Source organism: Piliocolobus tephrosceles, chromosome 19 (assembly GCF_002776525.5).
Source record: "Piliocolobus tephrosceles isolate RC106 chromosome 19, ASM277652v3, whole genome shotgun sequence".
Classification (NCBI taxonomy): domain Eukaryota; kingdom Metazoa; phylum Chordata; class Mammalia; order Primates; family Cercopithecidae; genus Piliocolobus; species Piliocolobus tephrosceles.
This window is the reverse complement of record NC_045452.1, coordinates 21,256,561-21,278,854: the sequence shown is the minus strand read 5'-3', so window position 1 is coordinate 21,278,854 and position 22,294 is coordinate 21,256,561. Positions and strand designations below refer to the sequence as shown.

General features: G+C 54.8%; 1 protein-coding gene across 2 annotated transcripts in view; it reads right to left on the bottom strand.

Annotated features, from left to right (window-relative positions):
• Positions 1-4,954: 4,954 nt before the first annotated feature.
• MGAT3 (beta-1,4-mannosyl-glycoprotein 4-beta-N-acetylglucosaminyltransferase) overlaps positions 4,955-22,294 on the bottom strand; it is a 48,392-nt gene continuing 31,052 nt past the window's right edge. For both annotated transcript variants that reach the window (XM_023222209.1, XM_023222210.1), the window contains exon 2: positions 4,955-9,780. In XM_023222209.1, coding sequence (XP_023077977.1) covers positions 8,178-9,780 — 1,603 coding nt within the window. In that variant the 3' untranslated portion in view covers positions 4,955-8,177. The remainder of the gene's footprint in view (positions 9,781-22,294) is intronic.

The following is a 22,294-nucleotide window of genomic DNA, read 5'->3' as shown; positions in this document are numbered from 1 at the left end:
AAAAAAAAAAAAAAAAAAAACACACACACAAAAATTAGCCAGGCCTAGTGGTGGGTGCCTGTAATTCCAGCTAGTCAGGAGACTGAGGCAGGAGAATCGCTTGAACCTGGGAGGCAGAGGTTGCAGTGAGCCGAGATTGTGCCACTGCACTCCAGCCTGGGTGATAGCGTGAGACTCAAAAAAGGAAAAAAAAAATGGAAAGAAAGAAAAGCAAGCGAGATGCCAGTCACAGTCATGCCTGGCCCTCCCACTAGGAGGCAATGCAGCACAATGAGAAGGGTATTGGAGCCCCGTTCCTAAATCCTGGTTAGGCGCTGTATGCCTTTGAGCAATTCATGCCCTTAATCTCCCTAAATCCTGGGATCCCCCCTTTAATCTTCGCAGGCTAGAAAATGGAAGGGCCCAGTTCTGAATATCACTCATTTCCACGGGAGAAAAGCTGACACTCCAGTGAGCGCTGGCAGCGCCCCCACAGGATTCCATGAGGCAATGTATGCAAAGTGCCTGCCTTGTACATGCTCCGGGCACTTCTTCCTCCGGTGAGTTCGCACTCCAGGCAGTATTTAGTAACGTCTGTAAACATTTTTTGGTTGTCACACTTGCGGGGGTGGGTTCCACTGGCATCTAGTGGCTGGAGGCCAGGGACGCTGCTTCAGCACCTTACATTGTACAGGACAGCCTCATAGCAAGGAATGAACTGGCCTGAGGTGACAGCAGTGCCCAGCCTGGGAAACCCCGGCCTACTCTCAAACACTTTTGAGCTCCTAGAAAGCAGAAAAATGTGTCTCGTTTTGTTGTTGTTGTTGTCGTTCTTGTGTTTTGAGACAGGATCTCACTGTTGCCCAGGCTGGAGTGTAGTGGCACGATCACAGCTCACTGCAGCCTCGACCTCCCAGACTCAAGCAATCCTCTTGCCTCAGCCTCCTGAGTAGCTGGGACCACATTGTGAGCCACCACGCCCAGCTACTTTAAAACATTTTTTTTTTGAGACGGATTCTCACTCTGTCACCCAAGTGGAGTACAATGGCACGATCTCAGCTCCCTACAACCTCCGCCTCCCAGGTTCAAGCAATTCTCCTGCCTCAGCCTCCCGAGTAGCTGGGATTACAGGCACCCACCACCATACCCTGCTAATTTTTGTATTTTTAGTAGAGACAGAGTTTCACCATGTTGGCCAGGCTGGTCTCGAATTCCTGGCCTTAGGTGATCCGCCCACCTCGACCTCCCAAAGTGCTAGGATTACAGGCGTGATCCATCGAGCCCGGTTTAGGTTGTTACCTTTGAATACTTTGGGGACACTCATGTGGGTGAAGGCCTGGCCTTGTCCCGTGTGGCCTTCTAGAAGGCCCAGTGCTCTAACTGGGGCCTGCTGTGAGGCATGCTGGGTCTTCAGAAGGCAGCCTGGCAGGACAGGTGGGAGGTTCTAATTACACCGTGGGGGCTCCCGTGTGACCGTTAACAGCAGTGCCAAGTCTGGGCTAGGTTGGGCCAGTAACTGGGGGGCAACCTACCCTGTAGGCAAGGCCTTGCAGAGGAGGACGTTTGGGCCAGAGAATACCTGCTGCCCTCTGGTGGTGTCTTTTTTCAAAAGGAATTTGGCTGGGCAGGGTGAGCCCACACCTGTAGTCCCAGCACTTTGGGAGGCCACGATGGGTGGATCATCTGAGGTCAGGAGTTCAAGACCAGACTGGCCAGCATGGTGAAACACCATCTTTACTAAAAATACAAAAATTAGCCAGGCTTGGTAGCAGGCACCTGTAATCCCAGCTACTTGGGAGGCTGAGGCAAGAGAATCATTTGAACCTGGGAGGCAGAGGTTGCAGTGAGCCAAGATCATGCCACTGCACTCCAGCCTGGGTGGCAGAGCGAGACTCCATCTCAAACAAACAAACAAACAAACAACCAAGCAAAGGAATTTATGGGCTCAGATTTTTATAGGAAGCCGAGTTCCATTTTGGCCACATGGTATTTGAGGTGACATTGACACCTGGGGGCCTCGGCCAGCGGGCAGTGGGCTTCATGGGCTGGGTCTGTAGGAAAGAGGACTCCCTGGAGAGACGGAGCCAGTTCCACCTTGGTAAGCATGGAGAACTGCACGTAGAGGGTGGATCCAGGACCAAGCCCTGGGATCCCCCTTATTAAAGGAGTGCATAGGGAAAAAGGAACCAGGAAGACAACCAGGAAGAAATGTCATGGAGGAGGAAGAGGAGAGCCACGAGACAGATGAGTCACGGAGACTAAGGGAAGCAGACCCAGGAAAGGATGCATGACCCACGCGTCACATGCAAGGAGATGGAGGGTGCGGTTGGGGCCACGATGCTGACTGCTCACACTCATGGAGCTCTCACCATGCTCCAGGCTCTGCTCCAAGCTCTGAGCGTCCTCACAATCACCCCTGGAGGTCTGTCCTATGATGGTCCCGTGTTACAGATGAGGACAGCAGCTGGTGGCTGGTGAAAGGCCTGTTGGAGCCAGCTGAGGCTGTGCCAAAGGTACCATCTGGGCCCCAGATTTCTGTTGGAGAACCACCTTCCCTTTTCCTCAGTCAATAGACACAGGGCTTTGATTGATCTACATGAATTGGCAGATTCCATCCCAAGTCCCACCAGTCTCACTGATGCATTCAGGGATGTTCACGTGACCTAAATCAAGTCAGTGAGATCCACACCCAAGACTTTGAGAGAGAAGAGCTCTATTTCTTTTGTGCTGAGCTTAAAGCTGAGATGGTGAAGCCTGGAGCTGCTGCAGCCGTCTTGCAGGCACGAGGGGTAAACCTGTCTGAGACTCCGGGCAGCACAAGTCGGGAGGTGCAGCTGTGCTCAGCCACAAGAGAGCTGGATGACAATGTGACTGTACCTGAAGCCGACATTACCCCTGAACTTTACCATTAGTAAACCAATACATTCCTTGCCTGCCTCACTGGTTTGGGTTGGTTTATCCAGTTTGCCTCACTGGTTTAGGTTGTCGTTAAATGAAAGCAAACTATACCAGTTATCTGTGGCCACAATTAAGCTTTGTAAGAAATCACAGAAACTTGGCAGCAACTGAGCTCATGAGACTGGATCAGTGTTTTTAGGCTGGACTTGACTAGGCAGTTTTTCTGCTCTCAGCTGGGCTTACACACGCTGGTCAGCTGGGACGAGTGGGAAAAGCAGGCTCTGTGTAGAGGCCACCATGGCAAACATTTGAGTCACTGTTGATGTTTTGCCTCTACAAGCTCTTGGCCATCTAGGATAGGAATTTGGAAAGTGGTTGGTGAAAGTGATGCTGGGTTGGGCTTTTCTGCAAACACCTCAGAGAAACAGAATTGCAAGAAATGCATGCCTATGAGAGAGGCTAGTTTGTTGCAGATCGTCTCTCCGTTCCGGGTTGTGTGCGGGTTCCTTGGGATTAGGTCCAGATGGTTAATTTTTGGCAGCAGACCTCACAGGTGCTGTGGGGTCCTTTTACAGACGTGGAAAATGGGTATAATGGGGAGCAACATCTTTTAGCTCAGAGTCTGGCACAAAATAGGCACTTAATCAATAATGTCTCTAAATACTAATGATGATGATGATGATGATGTTGATGATGATGATGATTCACCATAGGACGTGATTTAAGGGTTGTTAACTTGATCGTAAATGGCATGTGGGTCACTATTGCCCTCTTCTGGATAGGTAGGGTGTCTACATCTTCTCCACTTCCTCAAGCCTGTGGAATTCAGCCCCCACTCCATCCCCACTCCAAGTACCTGCAGCAGGTGCCTTTATGGGCTTTGTGAGTGTGTCAGAAGTCCAGGCAGTCCCAGCCCCCAGGTGTCAGACTGACGCATGTGTGACACTTTGCGAGTGTTCAGAAAACATGAGCCCTTGCTTTGGCCACCAGGACTGCGGTCACGCCTCCTCCCATCTCTGGGGCCTCCATCTCTCTGTCTAACATGGAGGTTGCACAGCCACCCCACAGGGGACCATGGCAGAGCTCAAAAAGCGTCTGTTGCCGGGCGCGGTGGCTCACGCCTGTAATCCCAGCACTTTAGGAGGCCGAGACGGGCGGATCACGAGGTCAGGAGATGGAACCATCCTGGCTAACACGGTGAAACCCCGTCTCTACTAAAAATACAAAAATTAGCGGGGCGTGGTGGCCGGCGCCTGTAGTTCCAGCTACACAGGAGGCTGAAGCAGGAGAATGGCATGAACCCGGGAGGCGGAGCTTGCAGTGACTGGAGATCGCGCCACTGAGCTCCAGCCTGGGCGACAGAGCGAGACTCCGTCTCAAAAAAAAAAAAAAAAACAGTGTCTGTTCCCACCACCTCAGATCGTCTTTAGGACACACACAGGGGACCCCCCAGGACAACGCCAGTGTCCACCCGGCCCAGAGGAAGCTCCTTGGAAGCCCCCACATCCCAAGGCTCCAGGCGCTGTCCAAGCACAAGTCCAAGGTCGGCTCCATGGGATGGATATACCTGCTCCTGGGAGTCCAGAGGACCTGGTGCTGAGAGTCCAGACCCAGAATCAACACGGCTGTGACCTTGGATGAGGCATTTAGAACTCAACAGGAAAAACTACTGAGGCAGGAGCACTTATTTTGATGCTCCAAAGCAGAACTGGAGAACCACTCCCTCTCTGCAGAGGCACCAAAGCCTTCATCCAGATCCCCAAAAGGGTCCCTGACCACTGCAGGACGGGGGGCACCCCCAGTCCTAGGAGCCTGGCTCACTTCTGCTTCCTTTTGCCAGACCTCGGCCCAGCACCTTCCACTTCCCAGCTGCTTCCACCTGCGGCTGGGGGACACTTCGTGCCTAAGTGAAGGTGCTCCCTGCAGCCCCCTCACCCCACTGGCCATCCAGTCCTCAGGAAGGTCTTGCACCCCATGGATCCAGAAGCAAGGGTGTCTTTAGCAAGACCAGAGACATCTACTCCCACCCCTCCCTGCCCCAGAGCACCCACAAACCAGCCACATGCGCACACAATTGAGACTTTGTAGCTGTTTTTATTATTAATATTATCTTCTCCTTTAAGCATCCCTTTAAGGGTGAAATGAAATCCAACCATTTACAGAGAAAATGATTTCAGAATGTACATATTGATTTTCCCTTACAAAAAAAAATAATACTATTATTGATGTCCTTAAATTATACATTTCCCAGGGTCCTGCCTTCTGCTTGGGCAAGTCCTGTCTCCCCACCCGGACTCTCCCTCTTGCCCCCAAAGCTCTCCCATGCTGCCCCTGGGAACCGACGTGACCCATGGGTGGACAGGGCCCGCCATGCTTCCTGGATGCTTGGCATGGACAGGCCTCCTTGGGTCTAGCTGTCTCAGGGCCAGTTATTCCCGGGAGAAGCGTGGACGTGGGACATGGCAGCAGTGTGCCGGTGGTCACATTCAGCTTGGTTTCCCTTTGTATTCAGGGAGTGGCTCTGGGTTCCTCTACCTCCACCAGATTCCCAGTGTATGCTGTGATGATATGTGGAATTCTTCAACCCCGCGCCCTGGCCTCCACCCCTCTAACAGCTGTCCTCTCCACCAGTGGCCAGGCCTTCACTCCTGCTGCTGTGAACAGGCCCTGCCCCACCAGGTCTGCGAGGAAGGCAGGACCTGGCAGCTCTGAGCTGTTCCTGTCTTCCTTCCCTTAGCTCTGAGCTGGTGCCCTGGAGGGGCATCCCCACAGCAACTGAGGGTGCCAGGGGCATGGGGTGAGGAAGCTACCAAGGAAGGAGGCGCCAGGCCAGGGCCTGGGCATGATCAGGAGCCCTGAGACTCCCTGTCCGTGGGATGCAGCCTGGCCTGGATTGACCCAGAGCCACAGGGACCCTGACTTCTTGAGCCACCTCTCGGCCCCAAGAGGAAACAGAAAGGAAGGCTGCTGTGACTTCAAAGGAGGAGTTCCATGGGGGCAGTCCCCTAGATGGGAGCAAAGTGGCTCAGAGCCCCTCAGCCCACTTCATGCTTGCCCACCAGTGGCTGCTCTGAGGCCAGCTCCCCACACCATGCCCTCACTGGGCACTTAACCCAGACAGAGCTGTGGCAAGGAGATGCCCTCCTCTTCTGGCCCATCAGGAAACGCCCAACAATAAGACAACCGGAGACAGCCCCACTGGAGGTGGGGGAGGGGACGGGTGGGATCATGTGGCTGGGGCTGAGAGGGGCTGGGGAGGTAGTGGGCTCTCAGCTGCACAGCCCTCAGGTCAGGAGGATTCTCATTCCTCAGACTGACAGACAGACAGACGGACAGACCCTGCATCCCCTTTAGCTTTGCTTTCCAGGCTCCCCAAGGGCTTTCCGCCTCAGTCATTTTGGGGAGCTGCAGGAGGTGTGGCCACAGGCCTGACGAAGGACACCTGGGCCTGGCCTCCCCCATCCACACACAAGCATGTATTTACAGGGACACAGCAATACAGACAGGTACAAATACACACGAAGCATGCACCCATGCCCATAAATATACACACACACACGCACAAACATGAACCATTCCACAGGCCAACTCTGTAAACCAGCATCATTGGGAAGCCTTTGAGGGGCCAAGGTGAGGGGGTGTTTCCCCTTCCCACAGAGCTGCAGGCTCCTCACTGCCCCCCGCCCTGGGCTGCAGTGAGGGGAACAGGAACAAGCTATTCCGGAAACTCTGACAATGAGAGCTGGATCTGACGATTGAATTATTGCTGCCCCCTCCCCCTCTCCCAGAGATGCTACTGGTCCCCCATATCCATTCCCTTCTTTTCCATCAATAAGAGAACCCCAAGGTGAGGCCAGACACATGGCGGCCCCACTGAAAACTACACTTCCCAGGTTCCCTTGCAGCTGCTTGTGGCCATGTGACTGAGTCCCAGCCAATGAGAGGCCAGCAGAGGTGAGCCTGCCAATTCTGGCTCATGCCCTTAGCAAAAAGTGGGTGTGCCCCTCTTGCCTATTTCTGCTTCCCTCAGGCTTCGATGCTCACAGGAGGGTTGGCGCTGGAGCAGCCACTGTGTACCCAGAATTGGAAGGTGCGTATGAAGAAACACAGAGCTGCCCTACCAGCTCTGGGCCATCTCAATCTAGACTAATTAGAAACAAGCTTCTGTCTTGCTTAAATCACTGTATTTCAGGGTCTCTTAATCACAGCAGCTTAGACTCAACTCCAACAAAGACACCCCGACCAAGGCAAGCTATGAGGAATAGGAAGCATACAACTGGCCTTATTGTCCCTTCTTGGGCTCAAGGCAGCCTCATGGCCCCTTCCTGGCCCCCAGCCAGCCTGCCCCAAGGAGGGGCACAATAGTGACTGCAGCTGGGACTGGGTGTGAGAAGGAAGAGGTGATGGGGAGGCAGAGACGGATCCGTGCAGAGGCCTCATGTCAGTCTTCTCCTCCCCAATTCCCCCTCAAGGCCCCACTTACAACTGGACTCCTGGCCTTGCAAGGACTGAGTGCACAGTCCACAAGACAGCAACGTAAAAACGGGAGAAGGAACGTCAAGGCCGCGTTTGGAACCCAAAGGAAAGCTCCTCAGGATTCTCCAGGCCCCTGTGTTGGCTTACAACAACCCGAGGGGAGCAGAGAGACAGACTCAGGTGCCAGCCTCCCAGGGCAGCCAGGTCCTGTCCTTTGTGGCAGGGGGTGGAGTTCTGTCTCCCTCTGGCCCAGCACTTCTGACAACACTGCAAAGCATCCCTCAGCACCTCCTCTTGGTAGGATGTGGTTTTTCATCTCTTCCCTCCCAGGTGTCCATGCTTCCTCCTGGACCCAAATGCATCTACTTACAGAGCCCTGGGTCCTCCTGGCAGGCTGGTCTCCCACACCTAGCCCAAGACCCAGGGATGCCAAATGGTGGGCCTTTGTCCTGGTCTGGCCACACCCCAGAGGCTGCCTGGTGGGACCCTGCAGGCTGTCTTCCCCAGCCCTGCCTGCCCTCCCCCGCTACCCAGGGACCACCACACACAGTCCAGTGGCACCTCCTGGCCACAGCCACAGCAGTCTCAGCAGTCAGAAGGGCCACCCAGCCATCACGGCCTGCGCCCCCTCCCAACAGGAGGGATGTTTTCTGAGCTCAAAGACCTGACCCCTGATTCACAAGGGTGAAGTAGGAAAACCCCACCCCCACCCCCCACCACTCCTGGTCCTCTCAAGAACCACGGAGCTGGCAGGAGGCAGGGAGATGGCGCTAGGGGCCGCCGCCACCTCCCCCCTGCCACGAGCCCGATCATATCATGCAGCCCTAGCCCTCCGCCTCATCCAGTTTGCCCCCGGCAGGCAGCCTTCCCTCGGGACCCCTGTGGCGCCGCCCTCCCGCCGCCGTGCTCCTGGGCTCCTGGTAGGGGTTGTCCAGCAGGTAGCGGAACTGCTCGTAGTTCTTCAGCAGGTACTTGGGCGCATACATGTGCTCGCTGGGATCCGCGGGCGGGTACTCCTGCTGCGTGCCGTCGAACCAGCCCCCGGTGCGGATCAGGCCGCGGATGTAGTTCAGGTCCCGCTTGTCCTCGTAGTCACCCCAGCGCGGGAAGTCGCCATTCTGGGCGGACACGAGCTTGAAGTAGATGCCCTCGGGCGTGAAGCACCAGGAGCAGTGCCAGCCGGCAAAGTGCAGGGGGCTGCCCAGCGACCACTGCACCAGGATGTGGCCGGTGCGGTTCTCATACTGCCTGAAGTTGGGCATGGTGTAGTACTGGCGGCGGCGCAGGCGGATGCCGTCCAGCCCGTACACTGCCTGCAGCATGTCCACCGTGCAGCCCGACACCACCTCCAGGGTGCCCGGCTGCTTCCAGAAAAAGCCGTAGAGTGACTTGCGCATGTGGAAGGCGAAGGGCTCGGTCCAGCCGTCGTAGAGCTTGAGGAAGAGGACGCCGTCCCGGGCCGGGATCTCGTCCGCGTCGTCAATGATGAAGACATCGTCCGGCCGCAGGTTGCGCAGCCGCGAGACACCGTCCTGGGTGAGGAAGGTGCGCAGGTAGTCGTCGGCGATCCAGCCGTCCTGCCGGCCGCCGGGCGGGAAGTGGTCCAGGAAGACATAGAGCACTTTGTGGCGGATGTACTCGAAGGTGCCGTTGGTCAGCATCTCCCGGAACTTGAGTGGCCGCGGCTCCCCGTAAGCTGTGAAGTTGGACTCACACACCACGAAGGCGTCCACCACGTCGCCCAGCTCGTGGAAGCGCACGTCCAGCAAGTCGAACTCGTGGTTGACGTTGATGGCATTGATGACGCGGCGCGGCACCTCCCTGGGCACCAGCCGCTCCTTGGTGGGCAGGTTGGAGTACTGCACCACGGTGGGCACACCGCAGCTGGGTCCATGCCAGCCGGGCAGGCACACACACTCCACCCACTTGCGCCGCGCGCCCCGGCCCCCAGTGCGCTCCCGGGCGCTCAGCAGGTACCGGGGTGGGCGCCGGGCCGAGGAGCCGTTGGCCCCCTCGGGCTTCTCCTCCGGCCGTCCCGGGGGCGGCCTTTCCAGCATCTTGGTGCCGGGTTTGAAGCAGACGCCGCCGGCCTTGGTGCGCACGAAATACTCGGTGGTGTCCTCGGGCAGCACAAAGTCCACCCGGTGGAGCTCCTCCGCCGCTTTGCTGGGCGGTAGCGGCTGCAGCAGGGGCGAGTGCGAGTAGAGCGGAGTGCGCAGCAGGTCGGGGTCTCCTGGCTCGGGGCTGGCCTGGGGCGTGACCGGCGCATTGTTCCAGAAAAAGCTGGACACCAGGTTAGGGCTGAGGGAGGCCAGTTCTCGGGGGAAGGTGACATAGGACAGGGTCTTGAAGAAGTGCAGGAAGGAGATGAGGCACAGGCCGGCCATACAGAACATGAGAAAGAGCTTGTAGCGTCTCATTTTCATCCTGTGGGAGAGAGAGACAGCAGACCCATCAGGGCAGCCCAGGCTCCTTTCCTAGGAAGGGGACCCTAGGAGGCCTCTGCTGTCACCTTGCTGGAGAATGTGGTGACCAGCACCTGCTGCCCCTGCATGGAGTGACCTCCTGCCCCCAAGAGACAGCTCAGGGTACCAAGGCCTCTGAAAGCTCCAGCACTGAGGACATCCCTGTGCTCCCACAGCCCTTCCCTGAGACCCCCAGGCCACCACCGTGCCCCCTTTGCAGCCTGCTCCTCCGCCTGGCCCACCCCACCCAGGAGCAAAATGCGCCCTGGGAAAAGCTCAGCCCGCAGTGCAGATGCCGCCGGGGGAAAGGACAGCAAGAGCAGGCTGCAGGTTGCCCTCCTGGGTCCTGTCCCTCCCCTCCTATCTTCGTTTTTGTGGACATACTGACAAACCTTTCCAATACTTTTTCACTGAAAAAACTCACAGCTCTCAAGGGAAAACACTGAATTCTAACATATTTAAGGAATAAAATTAGGCCAGGCATGGTGGCTCACGCCTGTAATCCTAACACCTTCCGAGGCTGAGGCAGGAGGATCGCTTGAGCCCAGGAGTTTGAGACCAGCTTGGACAACATAGTGAGACCCCATCTCTACAGAAAATTTAAAAATGAGCCAGGTGTGGTGCCATGTGCCTGTGGTTCTAGCTACTCAGGAGGCTGAGGTGGGAAGATCACTTAAGACTTTGAGGTTGAGGCTGCAGTGAGCCATGATTGCACCACTGCACCCCAGCCTGGACATCAGACTGAGCCACTGTCTCAAAAATAAAATAAAACAAAATAAAATAAAAGTTCCCCTTCATTATCCCATGCCCTTTACTAATCTCCAGGCATAAAAATTTGAGGTTGGCCGGTGCGGTAGCTAATGCCTACAATCCCAGCACTTTGGGAGGCCGAGGTCGGTGGATCACAAGGTCAGGGGTTCGAGACCAGCCTGGCCAACATGGTGAAACCCCATCTCTACTAAAAATACAAAAATTAGCTGGGCGTAGTGGTGCATGTCTGCAATGCCAGCTACTCGGTAGGCTGAGGCAGGAGAATTACATGAACCCAGGAGGTGGAAGTTGCAGTGAGCCAAGATCGCACCATTGCACTCCAGCCTGAGCAATGAGAGCAAGACTATCTAAAAAAAAAAAAAAATTTGAGGTCTACCTCTGGCTTTATATGCAATTTTTCTGTTCTGGGTTTAATATTTTTCATAAATATTACCATACAGGACACTAAGTCTAACGAAGTTGTTTTCCTCAATCAATGATAGATTTAAAAGATTTTGGTATCAGTAGAAATAAATGTACCGGTTCTTTTTAAATCGCACATATTACATGGTTTTTTTTTTGTTTTTTTGTTTTTTTGTTTTTTTTTGAGATGGAGTCTCACTCTGTTGCCCAGGCTGGAGTGCAGTGGCCGGATCTCAGCTCACTGCAAGCTCCACCTCCCGGGTTTAACGCCATTCTCCTGCCTCAGCCTCCTGAGTAGCTGGGACTACAGGCTCCTGCCACCTCGCCCGGCTAGTTTTTTTTGTTTTTTGTTTTTTTTTTTGAGACGGAGTCTTGCTCTGTCGCCCGGGCTGGAGTGCAGTGGCCCGATCTCAGCTCACTGCAAGCTCCGCCTCCCGGGTTTACGCCATTCTCCTGCCTCAGCCTCCCGAGTAGCTGGGACTACAGGCGCCCGCCACCTCACCCGGCTAGTTTTTTGTATTTTTTAGTAGAGACGGGGTTTCACCGTGTTAGCCAGGATGGTCTCGATCTCCTGACCTCGTGATCCGCCCGTCTCGGCCTCCCAAAGTGCTGGGATTACAGGCTTCAGCCACCGCGCCCGGCCAAAATCGCACATATTACATGGTTATTGTGAATAAATCACTCTGTATTCATGACTCATGATATAACCATTTGCTATTCATTTATACAGTTTGATTTATCAATTCGTTTATGGTTGTGGAATGGAGATGCTTGTATATTCTTACTCTCCAATTTAAATTTTTTTTTTTTTTTTTTTGAGATGGAGTCTCGCTCTGTCGCCCAGGCTGGAGTGCAATGGCGCGATCTGGGCTTACTGCAAGCTCCGCCTCCTGGATTCATGCCATTCTCCTGCCTCAGCCTCCCGAGTAGCTGGGACTACAGGCACCCGCCACTAAGCCCAGCTAATTTTTTGTATTTTTAGTAGAGACAGGGTTTCACTGTGTTAGCCAGGATGGTCTCTATCTCCTGACCTCGTGATCCACCCGCCTCGGTCTCCCAAAGTGCTGGGATTACAGGCATGAGCCACTGTGCCTGGCCTAAATAGACTTTTAATTTTAGAATATTTGTAGATTATCAGAAAAGGTGCAAAGACGACAGCACAGAGGCTTCCCCACGCACTTCACCCTATTGTTCCCAGCTGACACCACCACGGGACATTTGTCACAACTAGGAAACGGACATTGGAATGTCACCATTAGCCAAACCCCCCACTGGATTTGGATGCCTCGTTTTATGAATGAGCCGTGCAGCCACAGAGCACCTCCGACTGCAGCTATCCAGCTCATTTCACCCTTGAGTCTAGGCAGGTGGGCAGGCAGGCCAGGAGTTTACATTCATTTGACCAATGAAAATGCTGGGTGGGGCCAAGTGGGACCAGTGACCTGTCCAGGGGACCCAGTGAGTCACAGAAAAGGCTGAGACAGAAACCTTGCCTTTGGCATCTGGCATTGTCCTACCTAGATATTCTTAAAATGTTCTCATCTGTGGCTTCTCTTTATTTTTGATTCTTTCTCTGGGTCATGCTCTCCCCCTCACTTTTTTTTTGAGATGGAGTCTCGCTCTGTCACCCAGGCTGGAGTGCAGTGGTGAGATCCCGGCTCACTGCAACTTCCACCTCCCCGGTTCAAGCAATTCTCTTGCCTCAGCCTCCCAAGTAGCTGGAATTACAGGCATGCACCACCATGCCCCGCTAATTTTTATATTTTTAGTATAACCACCATGGCCAGCCTCCCTACTTTTTAACTCTGAGGACAGCAAGGTAGGGTGGAAAGATAGGCACTTGGGTTAGGCAGGGTGGCTCACACCTTAATCCCAGCACTTTCAAAAGCTGAGGCAGGTGGATCACCTGAGGTCAGGAGCTGGTGACCTGGCCTGGCCAATATGGTGAAACCACATCTCTACTAAAAATACAAAAATTAGCTGGGCATGGTGGTGGGCACCTGTAATCCCAGCTACTCGGGAGCCTGAGGCAGGAGAATCGCTTGAACCCAGGAGGTGGAAGTTGCAGTGAGCTGAGATCGCACCACTGCACTCCAGCCTGGGCGACAGAGCGAGAGAGCCAGACTCCGTCTCAAAAAAAAAAAAAAAAAAATCAAGGCTCCTCATCATTCTGAACCTTAGTTTCTCCATCTGTGAAATGGGCACAGAGTTCCTGGCATGCAGCATGTGCTCCATAAGCTCTTGTTCTTTTCAATGCTCAAGGCTGGATGCCCCCAATTTAATTTTCTCTAAGCCACCTGGTCATAAGGCACAGAATCACAACACGATTCATCTAGAAATTTTTTTTTTTTTTTTGAGACGGAGTCTCGCTCTGTGGCCCAGGCTGGAGTGCAGTGGCCGGATCTCAGCTCACTGCAAGCTCCGCCTCCCGGGTTCACGCCATTCTCCTGCCTCAGCCTCCGGAGTAGCTGGGACTACAGGCGCCCGCCACCTCGCCCGGCTAGTTTTTTGTATTTTTTAATAGAGACGGGGTTTCACCGTGTTAGCCAGGATGGTCTCGATCTCCTGACCTCGTGATCCGCCCGTCTCGGCCTCCCAAAGTGCTGGGATTACAGGCTTGAGCCACCGCGCCCAGCCATCATCTAGAAATTTTAAGGACCATCTCCTCCAACTATTTTATTTTATAGAGGAGGCAACTAGGACTTAGGGGCCTTCAGGGACCTGCCCAAAGTCACAACAGAGCTGGAGTGTGAACCAGGCAGCTGGGCTCCTGCACCAGGTGCCCCTCATGGCCTCAGCTTGGCGAGGAGTCCTGAGCAGGCTGGTAAGAAGCAGTCAAGCTGTTGATCCTGACAGGGCAGTGCTTGCCCCATTCGAACTCAGATATCCCTCCTCCAGTAAACACCTGCCCCCTGGAGCTGCCCACATGGAGTGGGCACAGCTGACTGCAGGCAGGTAGAACAATCTGGGATAGGGGCCTGACCTCTGCTAAATGGTAGATGTCCCAGGGCAGAGCTGGGGCTGTTCTCCACTGGCGTTTGGAAGGAGGGGCTACCCCTTGGTAACATTTTGAAGTGGGTCTTCTGCACTTCATTCTCCATTTTGGATTCCAGCCCTTGTCTGGCAAAGTGAGACCAGTTGGGCTGGACCAGCAGGGTGAGCAAAAGGGGCTAGGAGTTCCTGCTACAGCCAGGACCAGGCACAAGGCAATACTGCAGCGAGGGTTAGCATGGCGGAAGCTTCCAGAGCAAACTACTCATGGGGTTTCAGAACTTGGAAAGGCAGCCTGGATCCTTCTGGTGGGCTATTTTTCTTTTCTTTTTTTTTTTTTGAGACGGAGTTTTGCTCTTGTTGCCCAGGCTGGGGCGCAATGGTGCAATCTCGGCTCACTGCAACCTCTGCCTCAAGCAATTCTCCTGCCTTAGCCTCCTGAGTAGCTGGGATTACAGACATGCGCCACTACACTGGCTAATTTTGTATTTTTAGTAGAGGTGGGGTTTCACCATGTTGGTCAGGCTGGTTTCGAACTCCTGACCTCAGGTGATCCGCCCACCTTGGTCTCCCAGAGTGCTGGGATTACAGGTGTGAGCCACTGTGCCTGGCCTTAGTGGGTCATTTTTCTCTACTTGGGACCTGCCTCTGTGGGGGACACTCCAAGTTACACAACTGGTGTAAGCTATGTGGAGGGCATGGCCTGGGGCTGCCATTCAGACTCTAAATCCCCTGGCAGCACGAACAAAGGCTTTAGCAAAGCAAGGTAAGAGGAACTCAGAGAGGCAAGGAAACAGCTTGCTTGGCGTAAAGGGCTTCCGTGGACCTGCTAAGGTCAGATTGACCCAGCTGCTCCTTGGCTGGCTTTCAGGATCTAGTTACTCACAGCCAGCTGTGCCCTTCTGAGCACAGACTCACCAGTGCTTAGGAGCTCACCTCTGTCACTGGAGCCTTCAGGGCAGGGCCCCTTAATAAGGCCTCAGTCTGGCTTGCTGCTGAGAATCAAGGATCTGAGCATGTTTCCCTCATCACTCAGGCTGCTAGGAGGCTCAGAAGCACACAGCCTCAGAAGCACACAGTGGTTAGCCCAGAGCATGTCAACAGCACCTCAGAGACAGCATTTTCTTGGACTCCTTCACTTGCAGCTGCCCGCACAGTTTCAATCTTTTTCAGCTCAATTCCTTTTTGTCTTTTCATTTTTTTTATTGAGACAGCATATAAATAAAATGGAATAAATAAGCACTGGCACTCAGGGTCTCATTTAAATCTCTCAACCACTCTGGTACTTCATTTAAACTGCCCTGTTTTAACAGATGGAGAAAATGAGACTCAGAAAGATGGCAAGACTTTCGCAAAAGGACAATTAAGGAGGTGGCTGAGTCAGGACTTGAACCTAAGTTCTGGTTCTCAAGCCAGCGCGTCTCTGTCTCTCATGACAGCTGAGACCACCAGATCCCTCTGTAGTGCAGGTGGCCCAGCTGTGGGCTAAAGCCATGGCACCAAACTGGGCCCCAGTTGGTGGCATCTCAGCTTCCATTACAAAGCTTCATCAAGACTGGGGACAGCGGCTCATGCCCCTGTAATCCCTGCACTTTGGGAGGCCGAGGTGGGCAGATTACTTGAGTCCAGGAGTTTAAGACCAGCCTGGGCAACATGGCTAAACCCTGTCTGTACAAAACAAAACAAAACAAAAATTAGCAGGGCGTGGTGGCTTTATGCCTATAGTTCTAGCTACTTGGGAAGCTGAGATGGGAAGACTGCTTCAGCCCTGCAGGTCAAGGCTGCAGTGAGCTGAGATCGCAATACTGCACTCCAGCCTGGGCAGGGTAGTGAGACTCTTATCTCAAAAGCAAAAACAACAAAGCATTGACACACCGTCAGGTGTAACAATAAAACTATCACTGAGGCTGACATGCCAGACACTCTCCTAAGCATGTTACGTGTGACTGGACTGAATCCTCCCAACACGAAACAGGTCCCCTTCTATCAGGAAACCGAGGCCGTGGAGATGATGTTGCTTCAACAGCGTTGCACAATAGAAGGATCATACTGGATCCTGTAGGGTCAATCACGGGGTTGTGTCCAGGGCTAAAGCTGTCCTGAACCCCTTCCAGCTGCCAAGTTCAATCCAAGTAGAGTGACAGGGCCCCTGAGGAGTCCACCTATGACCAGTGAAGACAACCCAGTGGATGGTGCCGCCCCTGTGGCATCTGATCCATACAACATGCCACAGGGTGCTCACCCAACCCACATCACTCATTCACTCAGCAACAATTTTGCCAGAGCCCCGTGTGCCAGGCATGTCGGTGAGCACTGGGAACATGGGGAGACAGGACGGACCAAAATCCCTGCCCTCAGGGAGCCTGCTCAGCACCCAGCAGGATAGGGAGGCTGCATAAACTACAAACACACGAGTCAGGTCAGAAAACTGCGTGCCCAAAGAGGCTGTGCTCTGGAGAAAGACAAAGCGCGTAACGGGCGGGAGCGAGTGCGTCATATGTCCAGCAATGAATGGGGCGGGCAGGGCAGGCTCACCGAGGATGTGACGTGAGCAGAGACTCCATGCGGGAGAGGGTGCCAGGGAAGAATGTTCCAGGCGGAAGGCACACCTGGTGCCCTGGCAGGAGTGTGTGTGCACAAGTGAAGAACAGTAAGGCGGGTGGGACGGAGCAAGCAAGGGGACATGGGGGGAAGGGAGCAAACCCAGATCACACAGGGCCTGAAGCCACGGTTAGAAATGTGGCTTTCACTGGAGGATTCAGAGAAGGGAGGCCATGGCCTGACCTTGGTGTGAATGGCTCACTTTGGCTGCTCTGCTGAGAATGGATGGGCATTTCAAGGGCAGGGCAGGGGAAGCCAGGAGGCCACATGGAACTGCCCAGGCGAGTCAGCGTGGCTTCCACCAGGGTGTAGGGTGTAGAGTGTGCTCAGAGGCTGCTGGATCTGCTGAAGAGCTAGATGTGAGCAAGGCAGCACACTGGGTGGCCCCAGGCACTGGAAGAACGGACCAGCCCTTGACTGGGGTGGAGGAGGCCGGCCCTATCCGGCAGACCTGGGGCTTGCAGCCAGCATCTGTCTCTGCAGGGCCTTGCCCTAACCACTACTTCTCCTGCAGACACCAACAGTGAGGTCGGGCGTGAAGGACATGGCCAAGGTCAAACAGTGGCTAGCAGCAGGTCCTGGGCTAACCTTCATCTCTAGATCTAAATCTCAGGTCCTTCCTGCAGCATGCTGTCTAGAAGCTTCACCTGAGAGATGGGCGGGGTGGGAGATGCTTTATGTCTGTGGTCCCCCTGTGGCCTCAAAGCAGTGTGGGGGACATCGTCGGGTCCACTCTTCCATTCCCGCCCACTTCCCTGGATGTACATGGCTTGAGGTCCTCCAGCAGTTCAGGAAGCCAGGAGGCTCACTGTGGTCAGGACCTGCCTGGAGAATAAGATTAGCCGAGTGAGGGCTTGGGGCCTCCCCTGGGCTGGGTCATTGCCCTGTGACCCAGGCAGGCAGCCCTCTGAGGACAAAAGCCCTCTCCAGCTCCTTCCCACTGCCAAGGCTAATCTCTGACAGCGCAGATGCCATACTCTGGCCCTTACTCAGTTTGTTAAAATTCACCTAGTATTTCTTAGATGTCTGCTCTGTGCCAAGATCGGCCTCCCTGGAACCAAAGCACCTGCCTCTGCCCAAGCCAGAGCCCATCTCGAACTCTCCCAACCTTCCCCCGGCTCCTCAGCATTGTCGACGTTCCTATAGTCACTATACAGAGCAGATCACCTGACCTCCCTCAGCCTCAACTCCTCCATCTATAAAATCGGTATCATTATCTCTGCCCTGCTTATTTCAAGTGAGAATCAGAGAGACCCGTCCACAGCCCCAGCCTGTCAACACTAGGCTCATTTCTCCCTATGTCTGTCTTCCCAGCTGGCACACAAGCTCCCTGCAGCAGGGAATGTACACAGCAGGTGCTCAATGAGACCACCCCGCACTGCCCTGGGCCTCCACAATGCCCTCACCGTCACTTCTATATGCTTGGACTCCCCAGTTCAAATCCCAGTTCTGCCACTCCTATCTGTGTGGCCTTGTGCAGGTTAACCACTTTTCTGTACCTCTGTTTTCTCATCGATGAGATGCTTAGCACATAATAAGCACTCAATGATAAGTGGTAACTCTTCTCCCTATTATTATTCCCTAGCCTGGCAGAGAAGAGAGTGAGCCTTTGGGTGGGGGCACACCAGAAGTAGAGGCTTGGAGGTGAGTCCCTGGCAGGGCCTCAGCCTTGGTGGGTGGTGTCCTATCTGAGGGCACCAGGGAGCAAAACCTAAACCTGCTGTGAGGAGGGGCCACGGGCTGGGAAGCCATGCCTCCTGAGACTCCAAGAAAAGGGGGCCTTGAGGCTCCACCCCCATCCCGCTGCCAGACACCCTGTGAGTTACACCCAGCTCCAGGGGCCTGCGCCTTTTACATTTTTTTCTTAGACAAGGTCTTGTCTTATTCTGTCACCCAGACAGGCTGCAGTACAGTGGCATGGTCAAGGCTCACTGCAGCCTCAAACTCCTGGGTTCAAGCAATCCTCCCACCTCAGCCTCCTAAATAGCTGGGACCACAGGTGTGCGCCACCACTCGGCTGATTTTTTAAACTTTTTTTTGTAGAGATGAGGTCTCCCTACATTGCCAGGCTGATCTCGACCTCATGGGCTCAAGTGATGCTCCTACCTCGGCCCCCCAGTGTCGGGACTGCAGGTGTGGGCCACCGCCTCTGGCCAGGCCTGAGTCTGTTGGGATAGGTGGTAGAGCATAGGCCAGGTGCTTCCTGGCAGCCAGGTGATCCTGGAAGAGGGAGGCGGAGGCTGACCCAGGATGGCAGTAGGAACACCTCAGGCAGTGGCCATAGCCCGGAGGGTCTGAGCTGGACAGATCTCCTTCCTTCCCTCCCTCTTCCCACTTCTTGTGCCATTTTTCTCTGGCTCCGCTTGGAAGCCTGATGGGCTGTGAGGGAGGGAAGCTGATGAGCCCAAACTCCATGACCCAGCCATGACTTCATAGGACTCAGGTGGAGCCCAGCCAGGGGCTTCTGGCCAGGGAGAAGGGAGGTGCTCCCCGGAGGCCCCTGGCTGTGACGGTGGGAGCTGGTCAGGCAGGTAACAGCCTCCCAGGCGCAGACTCACACTGACAGCTGTCACTTGGTGATGGGCGGCTCCTGTGGAGCTCTCCGTGGTCCTGAGCTTGCCTGCGCTGGCCAGGGTCCTAGCTCAGCCCCCAGGGTGCCCTTGGCTGGCCTCACCCTGCCCCTGCCACCCTCCTCCGTGGTTCAGACGGCTTATGTCTTAACAGCCACTTCCCCTGTCCACGACCCTCTGGCCCCTTCTCTGCCTTCCCCTCAACACCTGATCTCTGATGTCTTCAGCTGGGGGACAGTCACTGGGCACTCAACTCCTCCAACTGGGAGAAGGGGCCAGCTGTCACGTGTCCAGCAGTGGGCAGGCCCAACACCCAGTGGGCACTCAGGGCATCCCTGGAATGTCCATGAGGGGCATTTTGGAGGCTGCCAGGCACAACCTCCAGTCTCCAATTCTGGGCTGGAAGTGGCCCGTCCATGGCCCCCAGCCCTGGTACACCTCGGGGTGGACCCACACTACCTCTCCAGGAGTTAGTTCATCTGCATGCAAGGGCTTCGCGCTGAAGCCTGCCTCCCTGTGCCCAGCTTCCACCTGGCCTGATCCTGCCCCATGCGACCTGAGGGCTCTGCCACCTCCAAAAGGAAGGTAGGAGGCACATCTTTGCAGCAATCCCTGCCATATACAGCAGCTCCTGGGGCACAGGTTAGGCCAGTGACCGCAGTGGCCAGATCCAAACACTGCTTGTGACCTTGGCAAGTCACTCTGCCTCCCCCTGCCTCAGTTTCCCCCTCCATGATATGCAGGTATAACCACTTCTATCTCACAGGGTTGTTGTGAGAGTTGAGTGAGTTAATCCCCGCAAAAACCTAGGGACCACACCTAAGCACACAACAGATGCTCAGGACACGCCAGCTCCTCTGTTACTGTAAGTCTGCAGGATTTGGTTTGAATCCCGGTGCCATGACTTACTTGCTGTGTGCCCTTTGGCAAGTTACTTAGCCTCTCTGGTCCTCAGTCTTCTCCAATGTAAAAGGAAGATGTCACCCTCTCTTTTGCAGTCCTGTGGGAGACCTGGCTGAGCCATGGTGTCAAAGCATTCTGCATGGAGCCTGGCCATTGGCAGAGGTTCTATAAATGCATTTTTTTTTTCTTTCCTTCCATTTGGGTTTCCTGCTGGATGACCAAATGCAGATGACCCCCTGCACGTGCCAGGCTTTGCTCCTGACTGGCTTTATTACCTTTAAGAAAGGTAACAAAGACACCTTTGTTAAGGTACAAAGGGAGGTGGGCCAATTGGGGGGCTGCTTAATCCTGACTGGTACCCTCAGCCTGCGGGGCCTTTCTCAGTAACTCACCAGGCATTCAGGACCTAAGGCCAGAATCTGGGGAATGTGGCCCAGCCGAGGCCTGCAGACTCCTCTCCTGGGTCCAGAGGGCCTGTGAGTAAGAATTTGGTCCAAGCCTTCACCCCAGGCCAGTGCCTCTGCATGTCCACTCCCACAGGCCACCCATTCCAATCCCTTTGGGCTGCTAGAAATTCCTCCTTCTGTTGCCCTTCATCAGTTTCCCTGGAGCTTCTGCTACTGGTTCCTTCCCCGGGGTAAGGCAGAGGGAGTCGGCATCTCAGGGGTCAGAAGACAGTGAGCACCTCCCCTGGACTCTGAGACTAAATGCAGCTTGAGGTTTCAGGATCCCACATGGGGAGACAGGTAGAGGCGGTGGCTGCAGAACACGGCCAATCCTGGAGTCCTGGCAAGACTGGAGAGACAACTGCTGCTCTGCTGTCCTCTCCGCTCATCATCTGACTCACTCCTTGGACTGACACCCACCCACAGGGAAGCCTACACAAAGTGGTCACTCTCTAGTCGACATATCATTCCAGCTACTGGTGGACACTGGGGATGCAGCTATGTGTGTCTCCATTTTGCAGATGAGGACACGGAGGCCTCGAGGTTAGGTGACTTGCTCAGCCACACACAGCTGATGGGAATGAAACAGATGGAAACAGACTCCTCAAGCTGACAGGAGGACTACAGATCTGGGGGTTCTGCTCCAGGATCAACATAAGTGGCCTGGACGAGGGAGGGCCTGGTGGACCATGACACCTAGCCCCGGGGAATTCTTCCCTAGCAGGCTCAGAGGGAAGAAGTCTGCTTCAGGGGCCAGGCCTGGTCAAAAACTCCATCTTCCCTGGATGGCCAGAGTCAAATCCTTGCAAATCCCGTTCACCATGGGGCAGGTCAGACAGCTTCTGCTGTGCCCACCCATGGATGAAGAAACTAGGCCAAGAGAGGAGAGACAGAGCTACAAAGGGAGCAGTTTTTAGATTAGGCAGGCAGGGTTCAGGGAAGACAGGGTGCCCAGGCCACCAGAATACCCACAAAAGTCTGGGCCTCACAGAGTCAGCCCCACTCTCTGCTGGCTCAGCCCCAGGGTGGAGGCCTTGCCAAAGGCTCAGCCCAAGACTCATCCCAGGAGCCCTTTCCATGGCAACCCCACCCCTCCCCCACCTCCAGTCCCTGTGCACCACTCTCTCCCCTCCAAACCCATCCCCATCCGCTGATCCCAGCTCCCTACAGGCTGCCTGAGGACTTTCCCACGGAGCAGCCGGCAAGTGCCTGGGAAAGCTGGTTCCCAAAGCTGGGCTCTATCCCTGCTAGGACTCTACCCCTCCTGCACTGGTCACTGGTCCACTCAGGACAACAGCTCCTCGTCCCCAGAGGCTCATTCCATAATGTTTTTGTTTTTGTTTTTTAGAGACCAGACGTATGTTACTCAGGCTGGATGTGAACTCCTGGACTCAACCAATCCTCCCATCTCAGCCTCGCAAGTAGCTGGGACTAGTCTCGTACCACCATACCCGGCTTAATTTAATTTAATTTGAATTTGAATAGCTGCATGCTCTAGTGGCTCCTACATTATTAGACTGTGCCGTTTAGACTGAACTGGGAGGCAGGGAGCCAATCGGGTTCACCGCGCCAGCACCACTGGAGCGATGGAGCTGCACTGAGGGAGGACCCTCACGGGGACAGCCACGGAGCTGCAGCAAGGGAGCATCCCAAGGCGCCCAACCTGAGACGGCCCGTGATGAAGGGGAGGGCTGGGGGCAGGGCAGTGGCGAGCCGATGCTGAGGTCCCGGCTGAGAGGGGTTCATAGAGCATTGGGTAACTACAGGAGGGAGGGATGCAGCTCTGGGGGGC